Genomic DNA, 19,724 nt, shown 5'->3' on the forward strand with positions numbered 1-19,724 from the left:
AAATGCCGCTAATTCATCTCACACTCCTGAGGAGCTAGCCCTTAAAGGTGGTTTCATCTGATAGATAGTCACGTTCATTGACATGCAATTTTAAGACAACTGTCGAGGGGTAAGCCTCGGTAGCAGGGCCCATTGAGATTCGGCTTGGGGAGTAGTTTGCAGGAGAAAGAAGGGATATGACGAGGAGTTTAGATATGGCGAGGGTTTTCCTTATTTGTTTGGCCTAGAGGACGAGAAGATGTACAATGTCCTGGTTCTCTAGGGTGGTTTGTGAGTATTCAACTGGGCATCCTATATGCTGACCTTGGGCCTGCCCTTTGCCGGCCTTGGCCCCAATGCAAAGGGGGCGATTGCATTGCTATAGTGCAATTTTAAAAAAATAGCATTGAATGAAAGAGAATTGAATGGACAGGAAAAGGCAAAACAACATTAGTATCGGTAGCGTTTAAAAAGAAAAATCGCATGAGTATCCGTTGGTAACATCAATCGGTACTGAACAGGAGACTTTTAGTCTTGGTTTCGTTGTACTGGTTCCAAAACGAGGTTTTGTTGTACTGGTTCCAAAACGAGATTGAAGAGGTTTTGGTACCGTTACTGATAGTGGTAGAACCTATGCATTATAGCGAGCGGCATTTGGCTTGAGCCAAGGAGTGGTGGTTCGGGGAGAGAACAGCAGAGAGCACAAAGATGCAAGGGAAAGATATAGTGGTTGGACTGGGAAAAACCATAGGAGCCTTAGGAGGGGTAGCAATAGTGTTGTCTAGTTGAGTTGATTTTGAGTAGTGCGATGCATGCGGTACGTGTTAAGATCCTAATCCAACCGGTCAGTGTTTGTTTGTTATTCCGCCCAATCTGGACCTATTCTTTATCAGTTCATCATCTTGGTTTGTTTAAAAAAAATCACCTCCCACGGCTGACTACGTTGACCATGCTCTAACTAATAATGTAATGCTGTTGCACTAACAGCAAATGAACCTTACAAAAAAAACATCAAATAAATGAACTATAGGAGTGACATGTACAGAGTACACAACAATGTTATATATGATGGCCTAAGAAACACACTCGAGACAAACAACAGAAGTGTATACACACGATGCAATATATCATTTCTCTACATTTTCCCGTACAAAGGCTACACTAGATGTCACTCACGTCGTACACCTCATGGATGGCAACGGGAAACACACACAGGACGACACAATTCCAAGCAGTCCCCGGCCGTCAGAACAGCCACCGTGGCCCTGCAGATATCAGCGGCTGCGGCGGTAGAGGGAGTAGGCGTTGAGGACGGCGAGGAGGACGAGGACGATGGAGGCGACGAGGCCGAGGAAGACGGAGGCGCCGATGTGGCGGCAGAACTTGCCGTAGGTGTCGCAGATCTTGGCCCACCGGGTGTGCGAGTTGCCCTTGAGCCCGATCCACGCCACGCCGCCCGCCGAGCCCGTCGCGGAAGCCATCACCGCCGCGTAGAACTGCCGTGCAAGACGCACAAACAGGGCATTAAATACGTTTCGTGTTCAGATTGGTCTCGAGTACTAGTTGTTCTTGGAGGAATTTTCAAAGATGGACCAAGTGACACCGGTTTTAATTTGCTACATGCATCATCTGTTAGCTAGATTTGACTTGTCCTCCCAATCTTTTTTAGCCAATATCTTGCTACACATGTAGCATGTATTGTTCATTAGTTTATTAAATTAAAGTGCAAACCAAATCTCTTGTTTGAAACATATTTTGAAAAAACACTAACTAAATCAGCCTCTGTAAAAGGTCTTGATTAGAAACAAAGAAGAAATATGTATTGTAGAACTCGTCGTGAATAATTAAATTAAGGTGCTCACCACATCGAGCAGGAGGAGGAGGAAGACGGTCTTGGCTGCGGAAGCGGAGCCCGAGATGAGTCTCATCGAGCCGAGCGCCGTCAGCAGGCTGTACAGGCACGTCACGCACAGCGCCACCAGCAGGTATCTATATACGTGGCCATCGAGCACACGAAGGAAGAGATCAGTAGTGCAGGTCAGCGACGAACACCTTGAGACGACGAAGCAATTAATAACAAAGTTGAGATGAGAGCACTCACATGAGCGCCGGCGAGTCCTTGAACTTGGCGTCCATGGCGAGGACGGTCCGCAGCAGCGGGACGGGGATGAGCACGGTCTGCTTGGCGGTGGCCAGCACGACGAGCCCCGCCAGCGTCACCGCGAACAGGAGCGCACGCAGGGCCAGGTCGGCGCCGGGGAAGCCGCCGCGCGCGGGAGCGGGCGCCGCCGCCGCGGCACCCTTGCCGCCGGACTCCGTCGTCGTGGCGTCCACGGTGGCCATGGCTACTAGCTCTAGCTTCGCGCGCGCGCTGGCTACAGAGAAGCTGGAGTGGTAGTCGTCGCGAGGCTGTTGCGCTGCGGCACGGCTGCCTGCTATATAGATAGCCGCCGGCCGGCACGGGAGCCCGGGACTGGGTGGCAGCGGCACACGGCGACACGAGGGCACGTGAGAACGCGACGTCAAGTTGTCTGGTGCCCGGGAGTCTTGCAGTCTGGACGGATTTTATTTGTTCCGATCCCATTAGCTGGAGCGCATGATGCTTGGATTAGTCGTCTGATCTGCCTCTGACTAGTGACTGCTATGTGCTATGCTAGCCGATAAGTACGTAGCAGATGAGCCCGTTCCTGGACGCAAGGCGAGTATAATTTACGTGGTCGTTATCGCGTGCTTTGTTCACATTTGGAGAAAGTCAGGCACCCTTGTATGGATGCGTATGCGTTTGGAAGTTGGAACAGTTGTTCAGGCCCGCCGCCATGACCGGGAGCGACGAAAGGTACGGGACTAGTTGGTGGAAGGTTCGGCTCGGGCTCGCCATTTTTTTATGGAGTTTCACTGGTGTAACCCTCGATATCGGTTGGTTTTTATCCAATATTAATGTGAGCATTAGTATCGGATCTAAGCGTCAGTTCCTCGGAGCCTCCCGTGATCCACTTTAGTGCCGGTTGGGAGTTCCAACTGGTACTAAAGGTCACCCTCCACTCGGTACTAATGTGCTTGAGAATCTTTAGTACTAGGTGGAGCCTTCACCCGGTATTGACCCATTGGGTGACTAACTGTCAGACTAGACCTAAAATCTTTCTCAAATTCAGTTAAGCGTGCTTGACGTCCACGCTCCCTCTCTCCCTCCACCACTTCTCCCTTTCTCTCCCCTAGTCCCACTTCTCTGCTCCCTCTCTCCTTATCCCACTAGCCCCCTCACTCCCTCCGCTACCGACCCCCTTTCTCCCTCCACCGCCACCGACCCTCTCCCTCCCTTCCTCCCCGGCCTCCCCTCTCCTCCTTCTCCCCCCTCGCCCCTCACCTCGTGCCTAAGGCAAGGAGCAGCGACGGGGCGAGGCGCGGCGGCAGCGACCATCGGGCCACGGAGCGGCGGCGGCTAGCGGGCTCGGCGTGACAGGATGTAGCAGCGCGGATGGCGCAGCGGTGGCGGCAGCAACGAGATCCGGGGGCGACGGCGGCAACGAGATCCAAGGCACTTCCCTCTCTCTCCCCTTGCCGGATCTGCCCCTCTCCTAGCTGCATCCTACTAGCTGTGCCTAGCTGCCCCTCCCCCACGACCCGCCGGCCACCCGTTCTTCCCAGCCGACCGTCGCTCCTACTCGTTGGATCTCTGAGGCGCGCCTAGAGATCCGGTGAGTAGGAGTGGCGGCCGGCCAGGAAGAAGGGGTGGCCGGCGGGTCGCGGGGGAGGGGCCACCGGCGCCGACAAGGCGCGGTGGCGGGGCAACTAGGCGCGGCTGGCGGGATTTCCTTTTTTATCTTTTAATACCCCTTTAGTACCGGTTATTTGACCCGATAGTAAAGGCTCCCCATCAGTACAGAAGTAGCAATACCGGTTCACAACCGATATTAAAGGAGGTTAGGAACCGGTAATGAAAACATTTTACCAGCAGTGTTTAGCCTGCTAGCGATGGATATGATGGGACGGAGGACGACGACAAAGGCGCAGCGCTTTCTCTCAGAGGATGTGCGTGAGTTCACAGCTGGGTTTTTGGATGGCGATTACACACGCATGTAGTATGTTTATTTACGTGATGGTCATCGGATCAGAGGATGTTTAGTTAAGTGAAGCAGACCGATCCCGCCAGATTTGCTGACGTGTCGCGTTTGCTGGGGCCCATGCCTAGAGCAGTGTAAGATCTTTTTCCCGAATACACACGCGAGCGCGAGAGCAACGAAATCAACGTAAACGATAGGTGGTTTTGACCTTTTTTAATTTATAGATTTGGTGTGAACTTAGATATACCTTATGTTTAGATGCATAATAATATTTATGTATTTAAACATGTTAAAATGACGTATAATAATTTGAAATGGGGGAGCAGTAGATTAAGAAACCAGTCAGTCTCGTGCCAAAAACCGTGCCTCTCTCGACAATGTAAAGATAGGCTACAAGGCATAAGATTAGAGAAGAGTGCTTATTTTTGCCATCGTTGAAGAATTAAGCAAACGCGCTATAGCTGGCGGCCGTAACGACCAGGGGTACCAGGATCACCTCCTGGATTTAATTCAGCATGACCGCCTTCCCTACCGGGCAATTTGCTGGCGATCTTATCCAGCAAATGGCTCAACATTATAGTTGGCTTTCCAATCGCTAATTACTCTCTTCGTTCCAAATTATAAGTCATTTCAACTTTCTTAGAAAGCCAAAACATCTCAAGTTTAACCAAATTTATACTACTAACATTCATGATGTGGGAGCCCAGGGACCCCACGTAAAGCGTACAGAAGCCTAACCCTACTGATTATGTGGGAGCTATGGAACGAACGAAACTCACGCATCTTCCGCCACAAGGGTTCATCGACAACGCAACTAATGGCAAAAATAAAATCCTCAGCTAATATGTGGATAGCAGCGGGAGCGAGAGACCTAGCGGGCTTGCTAGCGTAATCACAACGATACAATCCCCTGCGTCCTTTTTTTTTGTTTCCCCCTTCCTTTTCCTTTCTCCTTTTCTTTTAATCTCTTGACCGTTCCGTCGGTTGTATCTCCTCTATATCAATGAAATAGGCACACTCTCGTGCCCTTTCCGTTCAAAAAAAAAAACATTCATGATGCCAAATAAATACATTAGTTTCTTCATTAAATATATTTTTATAGTATATTTATTCAGTGTTATAGACCTCTGTGATCCTTTCTATAATTTTGGTCAAACATAAAATCGTTTGACTTTCCAAGAAAGTTAGAATAGCTTATAATTTCGAAATAATCCAAGCTAAGAGCAGGGAAGTTAATCCATCGATGACTCAAACTCAAGGCAAGAAGTTTTGAGATCAACTCAAGATGGTCTTCCTAACTACAGCAAGTCACCTTAGAAAATTTGTGTGGCTGTGCATGCACATTGCATTGACTACTTGGCGTGGATCCTTGCAAGCCCTCCATGTTGTAATTTTTTTATAAAAAAAAACGATATTTCAGTCACAGGGTGGAGCCACACTTGAAGAATTAAGGTTTACGAAGTTTCTGCTACTAGTAGCACGAAAATTATTCTCTACCAACACGGATGTGACTTGAGGACCAGTAGTTTAAATCAAGGACGATTTCTTCATAGGTTGGATACGATCAGTAGGAACGTACATGCTGGCGTGGTCATGTCATTATGGAATAAACATGGATTCGATAAAGTTTAGTTCCTATGATGAGCACTCATCAGGTACAAGTACGAAATGTCATCATATCCCAGTCACTGTCCCTTACGTTATCACGCAAAAATATAAATAGTCAGCCACTAGTTCTTGGTTAGTCAAACAAGCAATATACGTACTCGTTTATTTGACCATGATGAATGAACAATTAACGCATATGAATGCATCCATCTCTTTCGGCCACCAAATGACCTCCAATTCCAGGATACAAGCAGGGGCCAATGCCTATCTGGTTTCCAGCTGGTCGTCAAGAATCACTAATGAACTCAGAAGTCAGGGTCCACTCGTGATACGAAGTTACGGAAGCATGAGCATGGGGATGGATTGCTATTTTCACCTGCCCAATTGTATGAAAAATGAAACAGGAAAAGATGAAGCGAGGCTTTGGGGGTGTCAGCTTGGGCAAGAACCGTTTACGGTGGACTTTTTGAACAAAATTCAAAACAAACACATGGTTATGTGTCCCAGACTCCCAGAGATAACACCTGGATCGGAACGTTATGCAACTACGGTCACAATGAACAAGGTTTACTAAACTTAATGTCAGAATAGTGCCATAGGTTGAATCAGGTCGTCAAGTAAATAAAACAAGGTCTTAATTACAAGGACATGGTCCACGGGGGAAATACAAATAAAGGCAAGGTAAATATGACTTTCCAGGGACAAGGAACAACAAATTCTGGAGCTGTACTATCTGACATTTCAACATATGCTGGCATAAATTCCAAAAGATCGTTGAAATACTGGGAATAGGAACCTGATCCAGATCCTCTTCTTCTGAGAAGGTCCAGGTGATGAACCAGCGTTAGTTTGGCACCACTCTGCCTGAACCCAAAAAATTTCTCCAAGTGCCACAGACTGCAATGATTAGAGCAGAATTTTAAAAAGTAAATCAAGAAAAATAATACAAGAACACGATAGCATCAAAAGTAGTCATTCCTCCGTGTAGTTGATACTGAATATTGCAGTGATTTTGTTATAGCATAGACAGAAGGTTTATGTGTCCCTTTGGCTACAACACTGCAGCTGAGGTTTAAACTGAATATAGAAGCTACATGCTTCGAGCATGTCTAGTATCAGCAGTTTTAGAGTACTTGTGGTATAACCCAACATTTCATGCTGACTAACCCTTGTGGATCTGGTTTATATGCTATCAACTCAACAAGACATAGTAAGTATTACAATCCTCTGTTTTTCCTCGCTTTCAGATTCAGGCAAAGTGTTTGTGCTGTAGCTGTAAATTTACAGAAGAGGCACATATGTAAGTGTGCTGTAAAGCAAACCTTTGCCAATTAGAGTGCTTCGACGTAGTACGAGTAATAAGATTACGTTTCAGAGAATCCTACAGTTTATAGTTGCTGCTGAAGAAAATACCAGATTTTGTAGCTTGTGGCATATAATGTGGGGTTTTCAAGATTGACAGACTATAATCATAATGTCATATGGCTTTCCATAAAACCCCAAGCAAACCAATACACTTTGGGATCACATGTCAATTGGCATGCTGCTGATGAGCAGTGTTCTTATTGTTAGCATGCAAAAGGTGGATAGACCAACAGCACGGAGTGACGTTATAGGAGGGGACCGGGGACCTACCTGTCAGCTTTGGCTAGAATTGGTTATGATAGGTGATCAGAAACAAACCAAAAATTGAACAAAGTGTTATATGCCAGAAGCCATCAATCCCACAGTTTTCAGCTAATATGAGTATATGACTAAAAAAGGTGTGATTCTACAATAATTACTCCACTAATAAATACTGAAATTTGAATTAGCCAGCCAAACAGATAAAAATGACATCTTATTTTACAGGACACAGTCAAAGGGGTAAATAGAAAGGCAAAATAAGAGCTGGAGAGACATGATCCTGATGGGTATAAACAAACAACATTTCCTGGGATCAATTTCAAACTAATATCATCTAACTTTTCCAAACATATACAGGAACAGTATATGAACCTTGCTAATAAATTGTTGAAATGCAGGTAGTAGAAACCTGATCTAGACCCTCTTCTTGCGAGCAGAAGGCCGAAGTGATGAACCAGCAGTAGTGCGTTCAGAGCATGAGCAAAGTCCACGGAGGATTGCAATGATAGCAAAAACAAGAAAAGGAGCATACATCTGAAGCAACTTTGGTGTTGCTTTGCCCGAACCTAACATGTCACCGAGTACTGCAGACTGCAACAATAAAGTGAACTTTTTAAAAAGAATCAAGGATATACAGGAGCAGGATCACATTGTTATTTCAAAGGAAAAAAAAACATGCTCACATCAATCATAATAGGTAGACATTCCTCCAGGGAGTCAATATTGAATTGTGCCATGGTTTGATATCGGATAGTGTAACAAAAATTTAAGTGTTGTACTACTATATTTTGAATTTTAATCCAAGACATTGCAGTTGAGATTGAACCCCTAATATAAATGTAAAATGTTACACATTTATAGCACATTTGGATCAAGGGAACCACAGTTCAGAGAGCATTAAAATGCTGGCGGTAGCTTAACTTGTCTGAAATCAGCAACTAGAGGAAATGCAATAGATATGCCAAAGCAATCTAAATTCTGAAAGTAACTCTCAATCACATGGGACTACAAAACAGTTTCCAGCAATATCTCATTTGACGCCAGCCAATCATATACAATCAGCACACAAGAAACTATGTTGGGATTGCACATCAGTTGACTTCATCAAGTGTATAATTGTGCATCAACCATTTAGAGTACTGGATCTGGGGCAGAGCCGCAGGTTGACATACAAAATTCACGAAATTGCAGCGGTGACTCCACTAGAATGGGGGAGGGTAAAGACGAGTTTACCATGGAGGTGAGGGTGACGACGCCGGACATGAGGGAGGTTGTGGCGACCCAGCGGCGGCCGGTGAGGAGGCCGTAGAGCGTGGCGACGGCGAGCGGCCACTGGAAGGCGAGCTCGAGGCAGATGATGCCGCGGAAGAAGCCGGGGGGGCGGGCCATGAGGTAGTCGTCGAACTCGGAGGCGTACCACCGCTTGAGCTCCACGAGCGGCGCCGGGTAGAGGTCGCCCGGGAGGACGGACTGCCCGTCGATCAGCGGGGCCGCGACGGCGATGGTGAGGGAGAAGACCGCGATGGCCAGGTCCGCCGCAGCCGAGACGACGCCCATCGTCCCCGCGCTCGCCGGTGGATCTGCTGGCGCTTCGGGTGGCGACTGGCTTCTGAAGTTCTGATGGGGATCTCGAGCAGGAGTAGGGAGGAAGGGTTGTGTTTGAACTTTAAATGGAGTCGTCAGCTACAACTCTATACAAGTACTTTTGGATGTTTCGTGTTACAGGAAACAATAAGGTTTAGAAAAGAAAAACATTTTGTAAGATGAAGAGTAGAGCAATCCACGTGTCCTAAGACGGATTAAACGATCAAGATCCAGATATGGATAAGGACTAGTTGCAAGAAATTAAATGGGCTCAACTCAACTCAACTCAAGTGAAACTAGTCGTAACAATGTGAATTCGTTATGAATATTTCTGAGAAGTTAAAAAGGAGACTTCTCTTGGATATGAGGTTAATGTTCTACAACCATGAGAAATTAATAATTGAAAATTGGACCCATAGATAACAAGATTTTAAAAAAAAGGTTTCAGGTGCAATGGTACATTATCTGAATACTAAGAAATCACGGATTAATCCTGCAGTCGTTCGCGTAGTGGATGTGGTTGACATGGTGTTATCGATGGTGACACAAATGAATGCACAAGCCTTTAATATTCCCACTGCATTTCCTCTTGCCTAGCACAGCATGACTTCACATTTGCTTTGGATGGTTTTTAAAACAGGGCCTTGTTGCCTGATTTTGGCTGTCCAAAATCACTATGCTAGCACTGTAGCACACCGTAGCGTTTCATTTGTATTTGTGAATTATTGTCCAAATATTGACTAATTAGGCTCAAAAGATTCGTCTCGCAAAGTACAACAAAACTGTGCAATTAGTTTTTAATTTTGTCTACATTTAGTACTCCATGCATGTACCGCAAGTTTGATGTGATGGTGAATCTTCTTTTGCATAGTATCAAAGTTGGGATTTTGGGAAAACAGGCCCCTGGGCACCGGGAAGAAGATGAGACTGTTTGAGGCACAGATCCAGAAACACGTGCAGTGTCCATTACCAGATCGCTTGCTGTTCTCGTTGCAATTTCTTATTTCAGGGGAAATAATGAAAATCGTTTCTGTATTTTTGAAGATAACAACATGGCGTGTGCCTTTTCACCTAAACAAATATACCTTATCAACTTCACTGCTCACCATTTCCTTCTCTTGTTAGTGCACAACTAGGGAAAAAAATTCAGGACTGCTAGGTCAAAATGGTCAGCTTTTGAGTTTGAATTTTGAAAACAGGGACCACTAAGTAGAGCAATGCTGAACATAACCGAGCAGAGATCCACGACAATTTGAACTGAGCGCTTTGCAATCAATTATGTTTTTGCTTGTTCGTTCACCATAATTGTTGAAACACTGAGAAAATATATAATAACTGATTTGTCCAGAACTATCATGAAAGTGTACAATAAATCCTACGTACAATTTTTCGAGTTTCAAGTGAAGAGCTCTTCCCTTCTAAGGCCTCCTCCAACGGGTGGCTTAGAGCTACCGGAAATAATGTTCTACTCGATAAACAGTGCAAAAATCGTAGCGCATGCGAAGCGCCGGTCTCGCACACTCTCCAACGCCTCCCCCTCTCACACGCACGCTTCTGGAGTCACTGTGTGCTACTGTGCCTGGATTAAAGCTATTAGATACTAGGCTCCTGTCACATTGAATGTTTAATACTAATTAGGAGTATTAAATATAGGTTAATTATAAAACTAATTGCACAGATGGAGGTTAATTCGCAAGACGAATCTATTAAGCCTAATTAATACATGATTTGACAATGTGGTGCTACAGTAACCATTTGCTAATGATGAATTAATTAGGCTTAATAGATTCATCTCGCGAACTAGCCCTGGGCTTCTGCATAGTTTTATAATTAGCTCATTCTTAATCATTTTAATTAGCATCCAAACATTCGACGTGAGAAAAACTAAATTTTAATCTAAGAATTCAAACACGCCCTTACTAGCTCAGACCGTTGGACACGGCCTGACGTGTGATATACCAGGGCTGTCCCAGAGGCCTAGACGGCTAGACCCTCTTCTTAGGCGGATGTGCAGCTGACGAACCTGCCGGTGTAGCTTGTGTTGAGCGCCAGCAGAGGCCACGCACAACTGAAGCTACAGCAAAAACAACGAACAGAGCGTACAACCCAAGCAGCTTCCGTGTTGCTCTCCCTGAGCCCAACATCTCCCCGAACATTGCGGACTGAAACAAGTATTATATAAAAAAAATATTAGACAGAAATCAAGATACTCAACGCATGATCAGGTTGTAGCTTAAATTCTTATTCATGCTCAGATCACGATTTGAAAATTTCGTACCCGATCACGAATTTCAAGTTGACGGGATGACAAAGAGGAGAAAGAAGAAATGGTTACGTTACCAAGTAGGTGAGCATGTGGACGCCGGCGATGAGGGAGGTGGCGGCGGACCAGCGGCGACGCGCGAGGACGCCGTAGAGGTTGGCGACGCTGACCGGCCAGAGGAAGGCGAGGTCGAGCCAGACGAGGCCGCGGAAGAATGGCGGCGGGTCGGCCACGACGTAGTGGTCGAACTCGGCGACGAACCACCGGAAGATGCTCACCAGCGGCGCCGGGTAGAGGCCGGGCGGGAGGACGACCTGGGAGTCGAACAGCGGCGCCGCCACGGCCATGGTCAGCGAGAAGAGCGCCACCACCACGTCCACGGCCGACGAAACCACGGCCATCGCCGGCTGCTGCGATCTGGGTTGACTGATCGGTATGGGTAGGAGAGGGTGGTGATCTGCTTCTTGATCTCAGCTATATTAAAGTGGTTGCCTGGCATGTGGCAACACTGCTCCATTTTAATAAAATGTCACTGCTAACATTGATGAACTGTTACTTGTACGAGAACTTTGTCTGCATTTGGATTCAGATTTCGGATACATAAATACCGAGGCATGATGATGATACGATGATCATTTTGGAACAAAAGTAGAGAGAAGACCTGTAGGCCTTAACAACTATACAAAGTAACTAAAAATTAGCCTGCCTTGCGAAATGACACATGCACAATCAGATTACTGGTACCATCGTGCACGCATACGAAATACACAGAAAAACTACTTTCACCTTCAAGCAAAACTTAAACATACGATTACCTAGAAAGACAAGCAAATGAAGGTACCAACACTTGGGTACCCCCAGAAAGTTGGTATGTCAGCGATTCTTGAAGCAGCATACGCAACAATAAAATGAGAACACGAACGAAGTCAGTTGCCCATCATTCATGATAAAGACATTGCCCATCTAGCACCTTCTGTTTGAGTTGGACAAGCAGCAACTAGTTTTCAAATATGGAGGATTAATAAATATATGCTGATGCTGCCAAAGTCTCCAAATTGTATGCAAGCATTCCCACTAGAAAGGTGCATACAACTGGAGCTGCGATCAACTATGTAGCCAACAAAACATTTACAATGCACACAACAAAGATGGAATGGTGAGATGAAACCTAAGCGAGATCCTGCAAGACTTAAACATTTGGCATCAGCCATCAGGTAGCAAACTAATGAATTAACCTGTCTACTCGGCACAAGCTACAACTAACAACCAAAATACAAAATCCAGCACTGCATCTTTGTCAACAGCAAGCTGCAAAACATGAGGGAAAAAATAAATAGTTAGCAAGAGTGGAAGAAGTGTCATATGTTTAATCATGCAAAACTACTCTAGTTAAAATTTATGATGCATGTTCAAGATCATACCTGTACTTTTCACAGGCTAAACTTTCCCTATTAACGTATCTTAGGATATTAACTTATCTTAGGAGCAATCTTGTCATTATTTCACATGTTTTTTCCGACCAGTAAAACTTCAGGTACTGATGCAGGATCAAGTTCCCAGCAACCACAAAGGTTCTCATTTGTCAAGCGGAAGGCAGGAATCTGATGAGAGAACATCATCATGTCACTCTTTGCTACTCTCATGGCACTCCTGGATTCAGCTGTTTGCTCTGGCTTGAATACTGCGATAAAGCCCTCCACTTTAGTAAGCCATGACACTGTTACATTACCATTAGAAATCTCCAGGACCTCAGCCAGAAAGTATTCACATCTGCAGTAATCTTCAAAATTCCATGCATGGCTCCAGTTCTTGTATATAGCCCATACCTGGCCAACACGTGGAAGAATTTCATACTTTTTTCCTTTACGCATCAGCGTCACTTCCATATTGTGGGAGAAGACACTTGTACAATCATAGATGTCACTTTGCCTGCTGACCCGGAATGCTCCACAGCCAATAGGCAAACCGTCTTGCACTAAACACTTTTCCATTTGAGCACATGGACAGTGCTCAAGCCATTTTATGTGGATTGTGTGATCATCTGGATCGACGCCCTTTATGAAACCATAGTACTTCGGGAACTTGTCAGTATCAGAATACAGTGCCCAAACCTGACCTTTCTTGAATTTGTCAAATGATCTCAAACTAGTGAAGTTGCAAAACTCTGGATCAGGGTAATCAAAACTAGTTGGAGATTCTGGTTGAGAGCTATCATTCCATCCATCACCACCATGATCATCAATGACTGAAGCTTCTGAGCCATTATCTTGTGCACTCTTTGTATTCTGATTTAGTTTCTCAACTTCATTCTGTACATTTGTACCTGTACCATCCTGACTCTGTTCAGTATTCCCAACTGGCATCTCCCAGCTGTCAAGGTTTACAGGAGTAAACGCTTTCTCCAGATCAGTAGGTAGTGATGCAGTATCCAGTTCAAGAGCACCATTTGGGATATGTTGCCTGTCAGTTTGTGCCAACCTGTGAAAAGGGATGCTGTGGGAGAACCTGAGCATGTCACCACCAGGTATCAGAAATGGTGCTTCATTGCTTGATCGAACAAATAAGCTGACAAAACCTTTAATCTTTACCAAGGGAATCACATAAGTGCCTGAACCCGTAGCAAAGTCTGAGGTGATTTCTACAACATCATAATCATAAGGCCTATGATCGTTGGAATCTGAACTCCAGTTGATGTCCCATCCCCTGAAAACTGCCCAAACTTCACCTTTCTTTGGATAAATCTGATAGCTGTTCCTCTTCCTTCCTTTTGTCCAAGAAATAACATGAGAAAACATCTTAGTATCTTCAGTTAAGAGTGTTTTTCCAACTCTGAAACTTCCACAAGCAACAGGCAGCTCCTTAGAAGACCATGCCTTCTCAGCATCATACAAAGGATCATGCTCTAGCCATGTGAACCGCAACATGAAGTTTGGAGAGTAAACCTGCTTAATTCGAGCATAGTATCTTGGCATGCCATCATGATCATCATAAATTGCCCATATCTGATCAACTGCGAATCGATCTGCATCCCTGTTTTTCTCAAAGTCATAGAAGTCTGAATCTGGACATGAAACTGTAATATTGTCAGGAATACTATTGTTCACAGATCTGGCAGCAGCAGCACTTCCACTTCCAGAACTAGGAGTTTCCTGTTTTATTCCTGTTCCTTGCAATGCATCTTGATTCCCATTGATCACTTCTCCATTTTCATTTGTGATCTTCTCTTTGCTTGGAGTACTAAGTTTGTGTTCGCTGCTCACTTTAGCACCTTCATTTTCTGCTATATGATCACTTTTGCCAGCTGTACAGGAAGAGTTTTCTATTCTTATCCTTTTCTTTGCAGGAGAATCGCTGCCTTTTCTACTTCCATCAGATTGATCTTCACTGATGACAGTGTCTCCTTGCTGCCTTGATATAGAAGGATTCTGCCCAGATGTTTTATCTGCACTTGCAGTTGCAGCAGTAAGAACACATTCATTAGCAACTCGTCTACCATTTACAGCAACATGATAACTGGATCCTGTAGCTACCTCCTTTGCCCTCATTTGCTCGTTTGCTAGAGGAACTTTATCAGAATTCACAACAGGTGGTTTAGTTCTATCTTCAACATTTTGATCATTCAATGATGGCCTTGTAACCGTTGTGCTATTACAAGCTACAGCTTCAGCTGTAAGATTAGTGCTTCCAGTTGCATAACTGTTGGGACAGGCTGCACCCTGAGAATTCACTACATTCTTTGATCCTGAATTGAAAGGAGATTTCTGAGATTGTTGTTGCTGGTTAATGATAGGACTTTGCTTGCCCGCAACTTTCAGAGATTGCTGGTGATTGTCAGTGACAGGAGCCTGAGAGCCATTGTCAGGATTTTGCTGACCAGGGGCCCTCTGATTGTAGAGTTTTTGGTTAGTAACATTTGCTTGCTGACTTGGACATGGATGAGAATCTACATTCTTTGGCCCTGAACTGAAAGGGAATTTCTGTGGTCGCTGTTGCTGGTTAATGTCAGGAGTTTGCTTATCAGATACATTCTGAGGTTGCTGTTGCTGGTTAGAGACAGGAGTTTGATGACCATTGACAGGATTTTGCTGACCAGGGACACTCTGATAGTTGTGTTGTCGGTTGCTGACGTGGGTTTTTTGACTTGGAGGGAACATTTGTTGTTGCATCCAAATTCCACTCCATGGATTTGATGCTTCCACTCCGACAGAAGGTTTCTTATACAAATCATAAGCAAGGAAACTCTTTGAACAGATCTGGCAGCGGAGAAGTCTCATCAACAAATTACATGGATAGTGGTATTTTGTACCACAAGCCAAGCAAACGGTCCAGAAAGTTGAATATCCAGCATCAGTGTTCTCCTTATTGGCCCTCTTAGCAACATGATCAGTTTTCTTTGATGACCGTCCACGCTTCTTCGGTACAGGGACAGATGTTGCAATAACTTGCTTCCTTTTGAAATCATGAGATGAACGTTTTACTTGATCTGTCAGTATCATGTGAGCTTCTCCAATTAGCTTAAAAGCAGCTTCCGCACCCACAAACTTGTTCTTATCTGGATGGAGTAAGAGAGCAAGTTTGCGGTACTGTTTCTTGAGTAACACGTCATCTGCAGTTGTTTCTACTTGAAGAATACCATACCAGTCCGTCTCCCCGTTGATCTTAACAGCAGCACAGCAGTGGACTTCACAAACAGTTAGCAGCTGAGAAATATTTTCAAGGCCAGGAAAGAGCTTTTGAGCCTTGAGGGCAATCCTTTTGGCCCCAGCATAGTCTGCTTCTTGCAGCTTTATCACAGCTAGATCCTTAGCTCTTGAAGCTTCTTCCCTGTTGCATTCCATTGTGATCAGCTGAGGAAAAGACAGCAATCTTGTGGAGTATTTTAACAGCAAATTATATGGTTTGTCTTCATCATGATCCTGCATAAGAAATAACACATCAGTTAGGTCGTAGAATTGCAAATTCATATCAGTGTGCGAGATGTTATTACTTTAGAACATACCAACCGGAGTATGAAAGAAAACAAAATAATTTCAAAAGCAATGCTGCAATTAAATACTTTTCCTTTTCTCTACCAAACTAAATCTTCTACTTGGATAAGTAATATGGAGAACATATAAAAACACATAAGAACAAAAATGTTGATTGTTTCTACTAATACTGCAGTTCGTTTATTGAACAAAAGAGAATGAAGTATGTGAGTTACAGCTCCTGTATTACTGTATTAGCAATATGCAGTCCTATCTAATGATAAACATTTTTAAACAAATTCCTTTAATTTTCTTCTTTTCTCCATATAGTGAAACAAAATAACTGATGGGACTTGATCCTTCATATACCTATGTTTTGTTTTTGTACTATTCTATCATATTTTAACAGCTCTCAACATATTGAGATAATTGTGGCGTACAGATTTTCTCAACACACTCCCCCCCCCCCCCCCCCTCTTCTTACTTGTTTCCTGAAAATAGCAACTAGCCATAAGAACAAGTCCCTTTTTCCTTTGCAAAGCTTTTTTTATGGAAACAGAACACAAGTGTATTCATATCCATATTTGGCTGACATGTCACATTTCATCTGAAATCATGTACTTCCAGTATTCTAACTTTCCATTTTCATACATAGTCCTATAACGGGACACCTAATACATGTTAAGAACCAAATTGGAGCGCTTTTGGAGAATTACTAGAGCAATCAATCTACAATTGCTTCAACTAATGAACACTTTCTCTAACATCCTAGTGATTGCAGATGGAAATTTGAAACCCCAGCTAGAGCAATCAATTTGAAGATTTCATCACAAGGGATGCAGATTTTTTTTAGAAAAAAGGAATGCAGACATCTTAATAAAAGAATGAACTGAACATATGATGGGACCGATGTGGTATTTATTTATTGTATTGATTCACTGAGAAATAACAATGACAAGTGAGACATATTCTCGACTATGAAATTTACATGGAAAAAACAAAAATGTCAGGAAATCTCATCTGTTCTTGTTTACCCAATGACATATCTTTAATAGACATTTCGTTATTCAGTTTAGAAGTACATTGGCAAAACAGAAGAAACAGAACATGCTTCTTGTGCTGGAAATAGAACATGTGTAAAGTACTGCTTTAATATAAAGAAATATCAAATCAGCAAGTTTTTGCTCCTGGGTGTACAGAAGCAAACTTTTACAGTTATCCTGCATTATGTCAGCTAAGCCTTTACCAATGGGGCAAATCACAATACAGAAGTGATTTTTTTCCCCTTGCCAGAACTACAACTGGACAAAGCACCATTCATCACTAGAATGCCATATCCAACTCCATACAATCCAGAAGAATTTAATTGCCTTAATTTTTCCCACTGTACAACAACCTTTTATTAATAGTACAACAACTGATTTTTTAAGTTAATAAAACAACCTTAAAGCACTGTAAAATTTGTTTTGTATTCAGAATAGATCTACATGAGCCTAGATCCTCTCAGGCCTGCATAGTTTCCTCGAAAAAATCAAACCATATAGGTCACTTCTCTGATTAAACCCAGCATCATCATCAAGAGAAAAGTTTCCTGTCATACTCTCCAAAAGTCCCACCCAATCGGAACAAGTGCCAGTACAGATTGAAAAAAGACATGTGGATTCCAGATTTTCTGGCCAGGCATTTCACTGAGCAGGTGTGCATAAAAAATCCAGAACCACAAAAATTTGCAAAAAGAAGGTAAAATGATCACGTGGACAGGGAACCAAGAAGATACCGTGCATTAGATAGTGATAGTGACAGCAACAGAGGGCACCAGGTGCAGTGGAGGCCAGTGTCTTCTTGCTGTGCAGACTGGTCATACAATGAAAATCCAATCATAAGAAATGCAATTATCTATGCAAAACAAAGTTAGAAAGGGCGATGAACGAGAAATTAATTTGTCGCATGATCTGCTGGTAGATACGACAAAGAGAAATTGCATGTATTGTCTTAAAGATGGTAAACATGTCTTAAACCCGGGTGCTCACAGGTCATGTGAGAACTTCCTTAAGGGGTTCATTACTCCCCCTCTTCTTAAAAGGGAACCAAGCCGGATGTCTCTCCCAATGGTCAAGTTTTAAATAACTAGAGAAATAAAATATCACATTTATTCTTGTTTAACAAATGACACCCATAGATTATTCAGTTTATAATGCACTGTTGTACAAGTGGAAGTGTACAACACTAGAAAGAGCAAGGAATTGAAACGCCTATAATGCTGGAAACAATCTGTGCGATAAGCACTGTCTACGGATGAAATATCAAATCCACGAGTTTTGCCTTTTGTTTTATAGAAGCAGGATTTTGCAGTTACTCTGCATCAGAATGTAACAACTGGGGCAACGGTGTTTTTCTTCATTGCAAGAGTTATCACTAGAATGTAATTTTCCAACTCCTTAAATCCTGCAGGATTTAATCACCTAAACTTCGCGCCACCTCAAATGAACTTCCCGTCAAATTCAATCCTAGTATTTGAAACGGATCTACGAGAGAGGCTCGATGGCCCCTCTAACGCCCAGCCCTTTCGCTTCTCCTCATCAGATCAATCCCCGCGTAAGAAGTTCCCATCCCTACTCTCCCATCTCAACCAAACGGAATGAGCGCTCCGATAGACTAGACTCGGAACACACTCACGCCCCTCCGCGCGCACAACCACATCGGTTCCAGACTCCGGCCACGGCATTCCGTCGGGCGAGCAGGCGCGCACCGGAAACCCCGAAACCACGCCGGATTCACGGAGAGAAGAGGTGGGGTACGGAGGGGCCGAGAAGCGCACCGTGGGGGAGTCGGCGGCGACGGCGGAGGCGGAGACCGGTCGCCCCCTCGCTGCACACGCGCCGGGATGCGAGTGGGGTGGAGAGGGGCGGGGAGGGGAGCCGAGGCGCGCGGTGGTTGGATTGGGGCTGAGCCGTCGGCCGTGTTCTTGCCCCGCGTTCGCCAATCTCTCTCGCCGCGTTTGAAGCAGATATGGAGGGCGCGGGGTTTTGGTGGGGTGGGGAATGGAAATCAGGCGGGCGCGCGATTTCCCCTCCAAAACCAAAAATCGGGCTGTTTTGGCCTTTTGGGCTCCCACGTTTTTTCCTCCATGGCAAGTGGCAATGGCGGCAACTGGCAACAACCAACCACGTTGCCAAGCGGGCAAATCTGGTATGATTTGCTCCAAAACTTTGGTAAGGTTTTAAGCCAGGATGGTTAAGATTTTTAGGTTTGACATGTTTTCTTATCTGAGCCAGGCTGGTCAAGAATTTTAGTAATGGTGTTGCTGGGCCCATGTGGCTCAGGTTATATAGATATGGTGGTTTAGAAGTTTGTTAGGTGGGTGGCTGGAAGAGAAATGATTTTAATCATATAAAAATTCCATTTTACTCCCCTCACCTATCCACTTTGTCCGCTTAACCCCTGAACAAAATTTGAGCTCACTTTACTCCCCTGAACTATTTTATTTATCCCATCTAACCCCTAATTAGATTTCTCTTTTTTTTCTCTCTGTATGAATAGAATTTTGAGTTCAAATTTTGTGAGCAGATACAAAACATTATGCTTTATATTAAAAAATTATACTAAGAATTTTTCATGGTTATTTAAATAGGTTAG

The 19,724-nt window shown here is 44.2% G+C and overlaps 4 protein-coding genes across 6 annotated transcripts; all 4 read right to left on the reverse strand.

The window, feature by feature from the left end:
• Positions 1-970: 970 nt before the first annotated feature.
• Positions 971-2,414, reverse strand: LOC101778457 (CASP-like protein 1D1). Its single transcript, XM_004955956.3, has 3 exons — positions 2,081-2,414; positions 1,842-1,968; positions 971-1,475 (listed from the first exon to the last, which is right to left on the reverse strand). Exons 1-3 carry the CDS (start codon positions 2,320-2,322, stop codon positions 1,254-1,256), a joined length of 591 nt encoding a protein of 196 aa, XP_004956013.1. The 5' UTR covers positions 2,323-2,414; the 3' UTR covers positions 971-1,253.
• A 3,780-nt stretch (positions 2,415-6,194) lies between these two features.
• LOC101778854 (sigma intracellular receptor 2) lies at positions 6,195-8,957 on the reverse strand. Of its 3 annotated transcripts, none has more exons than XM_004955957.2 (3): positions 8,508-8,957; positions 7,684-7,865; positions 6,195-6,545 (listed from the first exon to the last, which is right to left on the reverse strand). In XM_004955957.2, the coding sequence occupies exons 1-2, from the start codon at positions 8,829-8,831 to the stop codon at positions 7,689-7,691; spliced, it is 501 nt and encodes a 166-aa protein (XP_004956014.1). In that variant the 5' UTR covers positions 8,832-8,957; the 3' UTR covers positions 6,195-6,545; positions 7,684-7,688. The 3 variants fall into 3 exon arrangements, with proteins under 3 accessions (XP_004956014.1, XP_004956015.1, XP_022679582.1); XM_004955958.3 differs by having other exon boundaries at positions 7,647-7,865; XM_022823847.1 differs by lacking the exon at positions 6,195-6,545 and adding an exon at positions 6,570-6,921.
• Positions 8,958-9,698: 741 nt separating this feature from the next.
• On the reverse strand, positions 9,699-11,589 carry LOC101783590 (sigma intracellular receptor 2-like). Its single transcript, XM_004959105.2, has 2 exons — positions 11,199-11,589; positions 9,699-11,020 (listed from the first exon to the last, which is right to left on the reverse strand). The coding sequence occupies exons 1-2, from the start codon at positions 11,520-11,522 to the stop codon at positions 10,844-10,846; spliced, it is 501 nt and encodes a 166-aa protein (XP_004959162.1). The 5' UTR covers positions 11,523-11,589; the 3' UTR covers positions 9,699-10,843.
• Positions 11,590-12,103: 514 nt separating this feature from the next.
• LOC101779534 lies at positions 12,104-19,128 on the reverse strand. Its single transcript, XM_012844243.2, has 4 exons — positions 18,907-19,128; positions 17,866-17,942; positions 12,543-16,037; positions 12,104-12,429 (listed from the first exon to the last, which is right to left on the reverse strand). Exon 3 carries the CDS (start codon positions 15,957-15,959, stop codon positions 12,624-12,626), a length of 3,336 nt encoding a protein of 1,111 aa, XP_012699697.1. The 5' UTR covers positions 15,960-16,037; positions 17,866-17,942; positions 18,907-19,128; the 3' UTR covers positions 12,104-12,429; positions 12,543-12,623.
• Between the last annotated feature and the right edge of the window lie 596 nt (positions 19,129-19,724).

This window comes from Setaria italica, chromosome II (assembly GCF_000263155.2).
Source record: "Setaria italica strain Yugu1 chromosome II, Setaria_italica_v2.0, whole genome shotgun sequence".
NCBI classification, from domain to species: Eukaryota; Viridiplantae; Streptophyta; class Magnoliopsida; order Poales; family Poaceae; genus Setaria; species Setaria italica.